Source organism: Pinus tabuliformis, chromosome X, assembly GCF_031772625.1.
Source record: "Pinus tabuliformis cultivar Carrire ecotype Pingquan chromosome X, CPIR1, whole genome shotgun sequence".
Lineage (NCBI taxonomy): Eukaryota > Viridiplantae > Streptophyta > Pinopsida > Pinales > Pinaceae > Pinus > Pinus tabuliformis.
Genome location: NC_142308.1, coordinates 144,189,027 through 144,202,377, shown reverse-complemented (window position 1 = coordinate 144,202,377; position 13,351 = coordinate 144,189,027). Strand labels below are relative to the sequence as shown.

The 13,351-nt window shown below is 37.1% G+C and overlaps 1 protein-coding gene across 1 annotated transcript in view; it reads left to right on the top strand.

Annotated features, from left to right (window-relative positions):
- The window catches only part of LOC149138867 (uncharacterized), a 300,422-nt gene that overhangs the window by 53,432 nt on the left and 233,639 nt on the right, over positions 1-13,351 (top strand). Inside the window, exons 2-5 of the mRNA XM_089448381.1 lie at positions 6,611-7,407; positions 7,683-7,880; positions 8,062-8,215; positions 8,378-8,487. Coding sequence (XP_089304507.1) covers positions 6,611-7,407; positions 7,683-7,880; positions 8,062-8,215; positions 8,378-8,487 — 1,259 coding nt within the window. The remainder of the gene's footprint in view (positions 1-6,610; positions 7,408-7,682; positions 7,881-8,061; positions 8,216-8,377; positions 8,488-13,351) is intronic.

The following is a 13,351-nucleotide window of genomic DNA, read 5'->3' as shown; positions in this document are numbered from 1 at the left end:
TTTTCTCCATTTATTTAATTTCTGTTTAATTAATTGTAAGATTTCTCACTAAACTTAGGAAAAATGGGTTTTGAGGGTCTAAAACAAATTATTAAGCCCTCAAAGTGTGTTATAGAAGAAAGTTGAGGGTGAGAGGTGTAATTTTGATTACTCATACCCCATACAACTTCTCTAGACTACACTTATTACAATTTAAATACAATTTTATTTGCAATTTTTGAGCTGCGGGAAATCTACAAAATTAAAAAATGACTACCTAGACGTAATCAAATTCCACGAAATTTTTTGTGTGATCTAGTATGGTAATATACATCGACTGTAGACACTAAGATGTGTCAGGGGCACAACCTTCAAACAGTTACCCTGGCTTTGAGGTAAAACGTGAGTTAAAAAACCTAAAAAATTATCCGCCTTTGAAAAAGAAGGGATAATTAACCAGATAAAAAAAACACTCTAAGGTGTACTCGTTTGCTGATTGAGTCCCAATATCTTAGGTGTGTTACAGACTCAAAACTCATCGTTACTATTATCACTTATTATAATTCCCCGTAGGGTGTGGAATTTGGGTACAAGAAATATGATGAGAAAATAGAAGTAGAGTTAAAAAACTTTGTTGACTGACGATATCTGATGGTACAAGTGTCCTCTGGATCATCCTTGGGCATGGAGTCTTCATATAATCATCAGGTGCCACTCCAGTGGTCAAAGGACTACACTTGGAAGATTGCTTATATGACATAAATATGATGACATGCCCTACCTCCAATGATCTTCATGATGACAAACCTCCAATAATGTTGAAAGAGACAAGGTGGTGAATAAGGCAATCAAGGACATGATGGTGTCCCTACATTGAAGAAGGCAAGGACATAATAATGATGACCCTATGAAGACAAGGACATGACAAGGACAAGATTACTAACGAAGGAATCACCATGAAGAAGCCCTACACTTTATTTCTGCACTCATAAAGGACTAGTCACATTAAAAAATATTTTTCACCTCCTTAGAAGCAGAATATCACCATGAGACCTTCACCATCTTAAAGAGCATAATTTTTCCTTTCCAATGAGCTATTACTCAGCCCGAAACTCCAAGCGGTTTGGGAGAAATGAATTTTTGAAGTTAAGTTATTAATTCTGGACATGGAGCCGACCTGTGCTAGAGTCCTCATGTCGGCCTGCCTATAGAGACATGCCTATTCGTTTAGCATGACAGAAACCCTATATATTAGGCCTCCAACTTCATTCTTTCACCATCAATTTCGGTCATCTATTACAAAGAAGGGTGAAGGAGTTCACATCTCATGAACCTAAAGGGTTGCAAGACAGGAAGCATAAATATTAAAGGAGAAGAGGTTACGTTTTTGTTTTTGGGATATAAAATACATCGGATCTTTGACTGGCTCCAGTATTGCTTGGACTGTCCCTCATTCGTTGTCTTCAACTCGGAATGCAGCACCATGGCTCAGATATAGACAGTGGAAGGTGGTATTAATAGTAACTCGGAGGTGTAAACAAGACTGTGATACGTATCTCTTGCTCGGACAGTCCTCAGATTCAGGTAAAAGACTTGACTGTTGTGTGCTCTCCAGGTCTCGGACTATGGCAACATTTATTACTCTCGGGACTGTGCACCATTACTATGACTTGGATTTGTGTCATCTTCCTGTGACGTATGGTGTAGTCTTAGACGTGTAACCTCAGACTTGAACTTAGACCTCGGACTGTATAGAAGATCAGAGGCTCAAACTGGTGTAAAACTATGGTTCCTGTGGATCAGTTGAGACAGTGAGCAATAGTGCCTCGGACTATGCATTGACACAGTGCTCGGACATCTGTGCACAAACCACTATTTCAGACTGTGTCATCATCACCCTTGTGATCCCATTAGCCCAGACTGAGATTGTGGTATATTCTATTGACAGTGGCATTGCTGGACTACAGTATCTCCTCTTGAACAGTGGCATTGATGGATTGTAGTATCCCTTGGACAGTTGGATAGCTGAACTATGGTGCAGTATGGTGCAACGAGCATATTGACAGTGACTCGAAGCTGCAAATTCTAAGTGGAATAGCCAAGTGAATCTCATTGAAGAACCTTGAAGTTTGGAGGGCAGAGTGGACAAAGGTTGGCATGCAAAACAACTAGAATATTGAATAACCTTGTGAAGACTTTTTGGAGTACTTTTGTTTGGAGCTCATCTCTGAAGCCATTACTTGGAGCTATCATTTGGAGCGACCTAGTGACAATCTTGAAGGCACTATTTTGGAGGTCTCTAGAAGACACTTGTATAACTTTGGACGTTTCGTGAAGACATCTTGAAGAAGACATTATTGGAGACCATGATGCACTGAAGACATCATGAGGTGACTTGAAGGATTTGCTTGGGTATAATGAAGAACAATGGCGATACCTTCTAATTGACAAGGTTGTCATTGATGATATGTGATGATTAAGTAAAGGGAAGCTGAAGATTGGCAGTGCTCGGTGAAGAAGACTTTGGGAGCCGTGAAGTACAACCAAACATATCTTGACAAAGCAAAGCTATAGGATTGTTGTCCTTGGAGTTGGTGTTCCAAGGTTGGTGCCTTGGATATGATAGGGTTGAAACCCTAGAGGTCGGAGCCTCACGAAAGTCTAAGTAGATGATTGGCACATCCCAGGTTGAAGCCTGGGTGTCTTCAGCTAGGGTTGGAGCCCTACCTTTATTGTACTTGATTCATTGTAAAGATTATATTAATAAAAGCATTTATTCCTATTTTTCATTTTGTCTTCTAAATATAAGTGATCTAACTGGTAAAAATAACAATTGAAAAGAAATACTGATTCACCCTCCTCTCAGTATTTCCAACAGATTTTAGGAGTGTCCAAGTTGGAAAAAATCAATGCGATAAGGGGTGGAGAGGTTGAAGGATTACCACCAAGAAGGGAAATTAGTCTTGAAATTGATTTGATTGTGCGAGCATCTTTACCAAATGAAGCAACACATATAATGATCCCAAGGGAGACTGGCAATGAAGAGTTGAATAAACAAAGAGTTGAATTGCTAAATAAAGGTTTGGTCAGGGAAAGTCTTAAGTCCATGTAAGGTCCCAACATCAGGGATTGCAAAGATAGATGGATAATGTTGAATGTGTACAAATTATAGAGCATTTAATACGATAACTATCCTTTTTAATACCTAGAATGGATGATTTCATGGATTGTTTGAGTGGTGTTGGGTACTTCAACAAGATATTTTAGAGAGTGGATATCTATAGATCTAGATTCAAGAAGGGGATAGATGGGAGGCAACATTTAGAGCCAAAGAAGTATTGTATGAGTGGATAGCCACACTATTTGGATTGACCAATGCCTCAATTACATTTATGAGATTAAAGAATGAAGTACTTGTTATAGCAAAATCTTGCACTTCTGGAGATAAAGTCCAAAATCTCAAGTGAAAAACCTATTGCATTTAAGAGGCAGTCCCTATCACCTCACCAACACTCTTCTTGCTTATTGCTAGCTCCCCTTCGGCTCAAGGGGGCTCTCCCTAGGATAAGATTGCTAGGGTTTGGTAATTTTGGTTTTTGAGTTCAATAGGAATCTCCCAAAACACACACAATCAGGGGATCACCAGGTGATCTTGGAGAGTAAACCCCGACAAAACAATTTAAAAGATTTTAAAGGAAACAAGGAAATGGAAGATAGAAGATTAGTGCCTTTGGCTTCCAATATATTTTTGGAGGACATATGAAGTCAAGGAGTAATGTTACTAGAGAGAAAGGAGATGGATGTGGGTTAAAAGAACTAAGGGAGACTAACTTGTGTCCCTTAGACCTATAGCCCTAGCGCTCTTCAATTTTCAAAGAAGATATAAGGGAGCAAACTTAGATTAGGTCTCTTGAAAGAGCTTAATGAGAGGTTCAAAGAGGCGTTTTGCATATTTAGCTTCAGGGACTAGGGCAAACTAACTTGTGTACGTTGGAGGCTTGGGACAGGTGCCTTGCAATTCAAGGATAATTAAGGGAGGGAGCTTAACTTAGGTCACATTAAGAGAACTTAATAAAGAAGCTTGTTCAAGGGAAATGAAGAGATAAAAATACTCGCAAAACCATAGTGAATATTTATCCATCAACAATAAACAATATTGGAAGAAGATAGCTCAAATAAAATAGTCGACATCATCAAAGTTTTCTAATAATCATCCATTAAAAGAAGTATATTGACATCAACAAGGTCTTCTCATTAAGATCTACCAATATTCATCAAGAAAAGAGAACCATCCACATTAACAAAAGCCTCCAGAGGTCGCTCTACTTATTCCTCCATAGCCAAAATTAAGAAACAAGAGAAAATTTCGAAAATTTCTCCCCAAATCCAACCATCAGAGAATGAAAGGAAGTGCACCTTTATTTATGGATGGGGTGGTCAACTTCCTTTACAGTTAAAATATCAATTTCTAAGCTAAAATTCCCTACTCTTGCCTATGGGGGGGAAAAAGGATGTCTTCAACAATCAAATAATCTAAAATAATATAATCTAAGGGCATTCATGCCACATGTACAAAGCAAAGGGGCACAAGTCCTCAAAAAGTGACCAATCTCCATAAATCAAGGGGTATAAGGGGAGTTTTGGTGTAGCATCCAATCACCAAAGGTCCTTCAATGTCCAAGAATACTTTAATAAGTCTTCAAGCTTGCCATAAAACCCTCCAAAGTAGGCACACAAGACCCTAAGGGGTGTGAGCTTTCCTCTAATAATGGAAAGATGACTTCGAAACTGCTACAACGGCCTCTCAAATGGACTCCAAGGGGAGCATCATGGCATACGTCATGTCAGCCCATCCTTCTCAAACTCGACTCTCCATTACCTTATTACAAGCCACCCCACAATGATGAGTAGGAAAACCTCAAACAGGGAGCAGTCCAGTCAATAGGGCTGTTTCCTCAATTAAATATGCAAATAACGCTTTTGAACCTTCTCCATGTGGAGGGAAGTGACCTAGGTACTAAATGCAGCACTTAAAGGTGGAAGTGCCATAGTTTTAAAACCTGGTCTGGTCTGACTTGGAACTGATTAGACTGACTGAGTTGATAGGCCACCAAGTCAACACGGGCATCAACTCGGATTGGGGGTGAATTTAGTACCAAACTGGCTGGTCAAACCAACTTCCTTTGTCTTCCGTCAGATTTTTTTTTTAGTTCTAGCAGTTCTTGTAATTGACTCCTTACATTTCTCTGTGGGTTCTTTCTGCAATGTGGTATTGAACTTATTCTCAAGTTTGGAATCCCCACTTGCAAGGCAGGGGCAACATATTTACATGTTATAACTTCCGAGAAGATACAAGCCATCAAATGTTGTTCAATTTCTTGCCAACTGCGAACTTTAGTGGTGAGAATGTGTAAGGAAACGTCACTAGATTTGCGCCAAGGACAGCTGCTGTGAATCATGACAGCTGAAAAGAACTTCAATACAATTTTCTGCACAATCCAATGCATATATGGAATTATCAGCTATCAGAATTTGTGCTCCAAATGATCTGCCCATTATATATATATATAGTTAGGAGTCTTAAAAATATATATATATTTTTTGAAAACCGTGTCATATATACATAATGGTTAGGAATCTTAAAGTAATGTGTTTCAATAAAATTTAATTGTTTTATGTCTTTTTTTGAAAATTGAGTCATTGAATCTGAGTTGATCCGAGGAGTCAAAAGCCGAGTTGATAGGTGGCTGGGTCAAAGCAGAGTCGAAGTTTTAAGACCATGAGAAGAGCTTCCCAAGTCATGCAAACAAAACCCAACCTCTTCCTTCATTTGCACATGTAAGGGCTCATGCAGTTTGTGCAAGGACGTGTCTGGACCAAGACTAGAGACCAAATCGAGTTGAATATCAGCCCATCTTTCTCGTTGATTGAACATGGAAGCTGTTGGTGCAATTTGCATATGACTGGGACAAGTTTTAGAGTGAATAACACTGCTGGAGATGGCCAATTAAAGGCTGATATGTATGGTTGTTTTCCCTGAAAGGAACTGATAAGTTGGAGACATCTTTGCTGAAGCTACATTACCAGGTTCCTCTAGTCCATTGTTTTTCCGATGTATTTGCACAGAGATGAAATAAAGGGACTGTTATGGTTATTTTCGTTGTGATGAAGTCAATGTACCAGTATTTATAAATATCTGAGCTGTCCTAAAAAATATAGAGATGTGTTTTGGTAAATTTGTGGGTTAATATGAAGTAGAGAAAACATTGTCCAGCAAACAAAATTAAAACATATACCTACAGCAGTTTGCATGTGACATGTTTGACAACATTTCTAGCTGAAATATTCACTGAAAAAACTCAGAATTTTGTGGTCAGTTGGGTAGTTTACTTTGTTTGGAATCTTGCACTTTCACATCAATTATTGTCTCACAAGGGGATTGCCATGAAGCATTAGCTGAAATACTAGAACATATTATTTCTGAACTTGGACTTTATTTTTCCATTCCTGTTCTGTCTGCTTTCGTGTTGAATTTCAATTTTTTGGACCAAATAAATGTTGTGACTTAAATGGCTTTGGTGATGGATAAAATGAGATTTATGTTAACTTTTGTTGTTTCCCTTGTCGACAGGTGGAGCTGATGTGATTTGCTTGGATTCTGACTATGAATCTGATGGAGTTGATCGCAGTGCGAGCAAAGTAGAGAAATCAGGATTCAACAATTCTGATCTGTACTCACTAGAAGGGTTACAGAAAGGGGCATCCACAGCTGGAGATGCTGTTTATCTAATTGGTAAAGACATAAATTCTGAAGAACACGATAAGGGCCTAATTTCTGATGAACAGCAGAAGGAAAGTCCATCTGTGACAAAGGCAATGGAATTTCTGGACAATGAATGTAAGAAATTGGGATTTGAAGAGATTTCTAAGACTTCTGTGCTTGAAATGACAGATGAAGTTACGGTATACAATGCTGAAAGTATAGTAAAAGATGCAGAGGTTTCTATATCCAAAACTCTTCATCTTTGCAATGATGAAAAGGAATCAATAATTGAGTCATTAAGAATGAACTCAGAGGCAAGAAAATTAGGTATTACTTGTGAAGAAGCCAGGGATGATTCTATAAGGAATGATGAATTTTCTGTGCCAGAAGTTGTGAGCAGTAGACATGATTTAGATAAAAGTTTGAGTAGTTTAAGACAGGAAGAGTTGATGAATGGTTCTGTTAAGAGTACTTCACTCATTCAAACAAGTTCTGAAAAAAGACCATCGTTAGACTTCCTTGACAGTCCATTGTATAAGAAAGTTGAAAATATAGACTGTGCTATAAGAATGAAAGAAATTGGCAAAGACAATGTGTTGGAAGATAATAACACAATTGAGAGTGTAGAACAAGTGCTTGGAAGTAAGAGAAGGAAACTAAGAAAGGTATGACATGCAAACCTCAGATTGGAATTATGTATTTTGATGGCCATGTCTTTCTCTCGCTCTTCTTTAGACATTTTTCTCTTCTGTTTGTTTCAAGTTTGTGGAATCTTCTGCAACAATGATTCACATAGCTCCCAATATATTCTTTTGCGGTTCTTTGATCATATCATGGTCTTGAATGGAGGGCCAGTTATTTCATTTAAAACAATCAACATGACATCACCTGTTCTTAGACAGAGTGCATACATTGTTTACTAAAGCATTTGGGCTGGCAGGAAGATAAGGATCAGGGGGGAACAGAATCTCAGGTCCTGAAGGAGACTGGCAACAAACAGCAGCGTAAAGACAGGGAAGACATTAGAAGGGAGAAGGAAGAACAGAAAAAACGAAGACAAGAGGATATTGCAAAAAGTAAACAAGAGAAAGAGGAAGAAAAGCAACGCCGGAGGGAGGAACAGAGGCTTAAAAAAGAGGTGAGTTTTCTCTAAGAACATTTGTTTGTAATTTGCTGTGGAAACTCTAAAATTGTTTACTTTTATACTATGCAGAGGAGGTGCATTCTGAATTTCTGGATTTCTTTGTACCCATGAAGACAAGATGCCATTTCGAAAAAAGTGATGTATGTGCTGATGTTATTAGCTTCTTCCTTTGCAGGAAGAGAAGATGCGGAAAGCGTCCAGCAAGGCAGAAGCAGCTGAGATGAAAAGGCGTCAGAAAGAGAAGGAGAAGTGGGAAAAGGGAAAGTTTGCCCTGAAGTGCATATCAGCTGAGATTGATACTAAAGTAGTTGAGAGAGGGTTGATTGGAGGCATGTGCAGTCAGCCTTTTTCTTAATGATTCTTTCAGGCAGGCCTTGGATTATATAGTAAAGCCTCTTACATTTTAAGTTAAAAAGACAGTTATTGGGTAAAACATTCTGGTAATGTATAAGATTTTTTGAGATATTTTATGTTATGAAACTTTCCTTCAGGACATCTTCTGAATAGACTAGCAGAGAAGGAGCTTTGTTTCCATATAGTTTCAAATCAAGTTCATAGCTCTATTATGTGGAAGATGAGCATGCCAGATGAAGATATGGAGGTAAGTCTCAAGTTGTCTAATTTAGGATTTGACTTGTATAGGAGCTTTTATGTTTGGATCTGGCTTCACATTTGTATTTCCCAATGGAGATGTCAATAGGGATGTTTGTTCTTTTACCCCATTCTTGTTCCTTTAAATGCGAAACCATTATGTTAATTTTTTCGTTGTGTATTTTCTTTTAAAGATTGGAGGGCTAATTGCATGTTTGCAACATGAAATATTCACTTGACATAGACAGAATCCTCTAGTTTTCTACTGGACATACAAATAAAAAATTTAATTAACTATATCTGATGACCAGGATGTGCTCTTCAATACAAAGTTTATTGAAGTTCATTCCGTTTTTATCTGGAATAGATGTCTGAGCATTTGTACTAATACTAAAGTTAAACGATACAGTTTGTTTCTATTGCATATAGTAATTTGTTACTATGAATGGCATTATTATAATATTAGATTTTTCTTTTGAAGAATATTGACGATTTTGTACAAACCCCTCAATATGGATAACTTTTTTGTTTTGTTTTTTTGGCTTAAATGGAAATCCACATTCATTAAGTGCCTATCTTCTCCCCGTGGTTTGAGAGTGCGGTGCCAGCTGTGTGTGTAACATGGAACAATCCCTTTGCGTGCCTTGAGGAGAGAGTAAGGCATACTTGTACAAGAATCAACTCATACATGTACTGACAATCTTTACTTTATTACTGTTGGATGGTGTTGTCATTGATGTCAACCTTGGGGTTTGACTGGTTGACTTTGACTGCAAACACCTATCATTGTTGTCAAAAGAACAATGAATGCTTCTTAGAATTGTCTGGATTACAGCAAGTTGAAGACTACACTGTTGGAAGGTTGAAAACCCGAGTCTTAGGGTTTGGGTTCCCTGGACTGAGGACATACCCCGACTTTGTCAAGGGTTTTTGAAGTGGCAAATCATTGAGTTTATCTCAGAGATCCACGCCATGGAATTCTCCTTTGAAAGATGTTTTCGATGATATGTTGTACGCCCCCTTAGTTCCTCCCGGTTTGAGAGATACTCACAATTAAAGTTGGTGATCCCAATGTCTTGGCTAAAACCCCAAGGCGTGTGACATGGCATATTTTCATTGGTTGTGAGCATCCAAAAGTTAGTATGAGGGTTTCTTGTCATGTTTGAAGGAGTAATTATGAAAAGGCATCACATTTATGAGAGGGGTCTTTATTCATTAAATGCCTAAATTCCTTCACTAAAAGGGTAAGGTTTCTTTGATTAGGGTTTAAGATAACTAATTAATAAGTGATTAATTAAATAAGTCAAAATCATTAAAAGGTGTTTTTAGGGCTCAAGTATCCTCCAACGTTCACTTTAGGAACCCTTCTTAAGTCCCTTGAAGGTCTATAAAAGAAGACCTTATACCTTACCTCACATATCAAAAGCTCAATAACGATTTTGTGAGTAATCTTTGAAACTTTTTGGTCTACCTGAGGAAGATTTTTCAGCTTCTCAATTCTGAACAGAAAAGTGGAAAAAATGTGCAAGTGCTCTAGGTGTCAAGGTAAGGGTTTCAATTTGTATTTTTTTCTTTGGTATATGGGTATTCGTTTAGGCTATTTATTACAGGGTTCATGCCATATTTTCTCAAAGTTACTGCCTGTAGTCTACATTATCTCACCTTCTCTCAAAATCAATGCGAGCTTAGTCTGGGTACATGTCCTTGCATATTTGTATTTGTTAAGGCATCCTTCTGAAGCTCAACCTAGGGTTTCCGCAGTCAACTTATACAACAGAAAATTGGCAACTGTGGATGATCTTTGGAAATTTGGTTAGTGCTTCTCAGTCCTCTTGCCTATTCTTATTGAGCATTCTGTTTAGCTTTTTTTCTGGTCCGTTTTTGAGCGAGATACACTTACGGTTATGAGCATTAATTTGCTGGGTTAAGGAATTAGTGCTGAAGCAAAACATTCATCACTTTTAGGCAGCAAAGGGTCAACTTTTTGTGATACACTGACCTAGTAATATACCTTAATAACAGTGACATATAAACAAATGTTCCAAGGACAAACTAAAGAGTGTGATTTGAACATCTTACACGTCTAGGTCTGTTTGGTTTATGACTTTGTTTTGTCAAGCAATTGCACGATCCGAAGGCTCTTTAGGGCATCACCTCTTGAAGAAAAGACCATTACTAGCCATCAAAGACTATTATCTCTATTGCAAATCTTCTAGGTCACTTGGGCTCCTATTTTCTGAGGATCCTAAGTACAACATGATATAAGTATGCCTTCTGTCCAAGGCATCAGGTCTGAGCAAAGAACTTTGGCAAATAGTGAACCCATCTTGTGAAAGGAATTGACAAGAGCTGCATCTTGAGTATATATATATATCCATTCAGGGACTTCCTAAATAAGTTGACTTGAATTGAAACCTACAACACACACATGCAACGATTGCGTTGAGCATTTGTACATGTACACTTAATAATAAACTAACTTATGCTCTAGATCTGGAAACAACCATCCTTGCGGTTTCCCATTATGACTTGGAAGGAGCAGACACAATGATCCTACAATTGTCAGTATATGACAAAAGTTCCAACCAGTGATGAAAATATCGGTTTCTGTAAAATATCGACGAGGGTCCTGAAAACATCTTATCGGCAATATGAACGAAAATATCGACAAAATATCGGAAAATATAAAAAATCATTTTTTTTTTAGATTTTTAAACATTTAAAACAATTATGATATTTAGCCAATATTTTCAAAATATTGCGATATTTTGCAGAGATTTTCAAAATATTTCGATATTTTCAAATTTGAAAATATCACAATATTTACCTGCCGAGATATCGTTTGCTTGAAAATATCACGATATTCACGATATTTCGCGAAATATCGTTGATATTATCAACATTGGTTCCAACTGCAATCTCATTGTGTATAAGTTGAATAACTTCAAGAACCAAAGACAATAACCCAATCATTGACTTTGAACCTGTGTAATCGGATTCGTTGGAAACCCCTGTCGAATCCGAATCCTGTGAATCGGATACGATTCGACAGGAATTTGAATCCCATAACAGGATTCAACGTGTTTGTACAAGATTCGTATGAATCCCATACGAATCCCGATTTTGGGATTCGAATCCCAAGAAAATGACTTAGAATGCAATGCTTAATTTTCCAAAAAAATCACTCAGAAATGCAAAGTTTTATTGTTCTTTCAGTTTAAAGTTTATCTGTTAATTATGGAGGAGAATCTCTTGAATATGGAGGTCAAAGATGCTGTTGATTTCAAACATTACCTGAAGATTTGTGTTGGAGGTAACATTAGTCTTACACACTGTAGAGGAAGTGCCAGAGGGATGCATATGGAAAAGAAGACCGGTGGTTTAAAATACCTTTGACAAAGTTTTCTTCATATAAATACTCTGGTATTGACATATCCCTCTTATGGATGATGGTGAAACACAGAGGTGGAGGGCATTGCACCTTCAATATTTTGAGATGGCTACATTGCATTAAAATAAATTATGAATTATGAATCATGATTTATGTGACCACTGACATGTATTTGAATTTATAAATTATAATTATGAATCATGATTTATGTGACCACTGACATGTATTTGAATTTATAAATTATGAATTATGAATCATGATTTATGTGACCACTGACATGTATTTGAATTTTTTATGTGCTATGCATGCTATAGCCTATAGATGAAGATCTATGTTTGAAATCAATGAATTTGTATCATTAATTAGAATTTGTGTAAGAAATATCTAATTTTTAATATATATATATATATATATATATATATTTTTTTTTTAAATATATATATATATATATATATATATATATATATATATATATATATTTAATAAAATAATATATAACGAATCCTATGTGTCTTGTTTCGGGGGGTCAACGTGTCCGAATCCGACACTCGAATCCCTGAATCCTACGAATCCCGAATCCTTGTGTCAGGTGACTTAGCTTTGAACATTTTTGATTTATGTGATGTGATAGTGGTGTAACTTGAAGATATGGTTTTGTCATACAAACTTAACAAGTGATGTATTGTCCTAGTGAAACAATGACTCTTGAGATACTTGACTGTGAGGACTTCACAGTGGCATTAAGTTGTAATTAATTACTATTGTGTTTGATTCTTGACTTGACAAGCAACAATGACTCAACACTTGACACAGTGACCTGATACAAGATAGGGACGCTACATATAAACTCGATTTGATTGTCTTGGCACTAAGACAAGACAATTGACTTGACACTTGGACATGTGCATTATCTGTGTATATTGGCTATTAGTTTTTATGTGATCTGACAATAGTTATGTACCTTGTAAGTTCACAATAATTTGGTGTACCTACAGTCACCTTAGACATGGATTCTTAACAGTGAATTGAAGTGAGTATTAGACCTTGATGTGTCTTGACATATAAACATGATTTGAGTTGACTTATATACTTGATATATATAAGTTGACACCTTAACTTTGACTTGACACAATTTAGCAGTAACACATGACATAGACCTATGACTATAATGACCTAGGATTTGACTAGATGTCTTGTAGGATGACCTAGAGGGTATAAGTAGTAAGTGTCTTAATTGTTATCTTACAGGGGAGCAGGTCTTTGAAGACATATCACCGTATTGTACAACTGATTGACGTGAAAATGGATAGCAGTATATGAGTAGTGGTCAACAACAGTGAAAAGACATATGTTGGTAGCTCTGCGAGGGCAAAGCTTGAGAGCATTGGTAGCAGGTCATAGGGATGACTTGAGGCATCTTGGAGTATGCCATTATCAGACATTTGGGTTCAACATTAGCAACGTATAGGCAGTGTGGTACAAC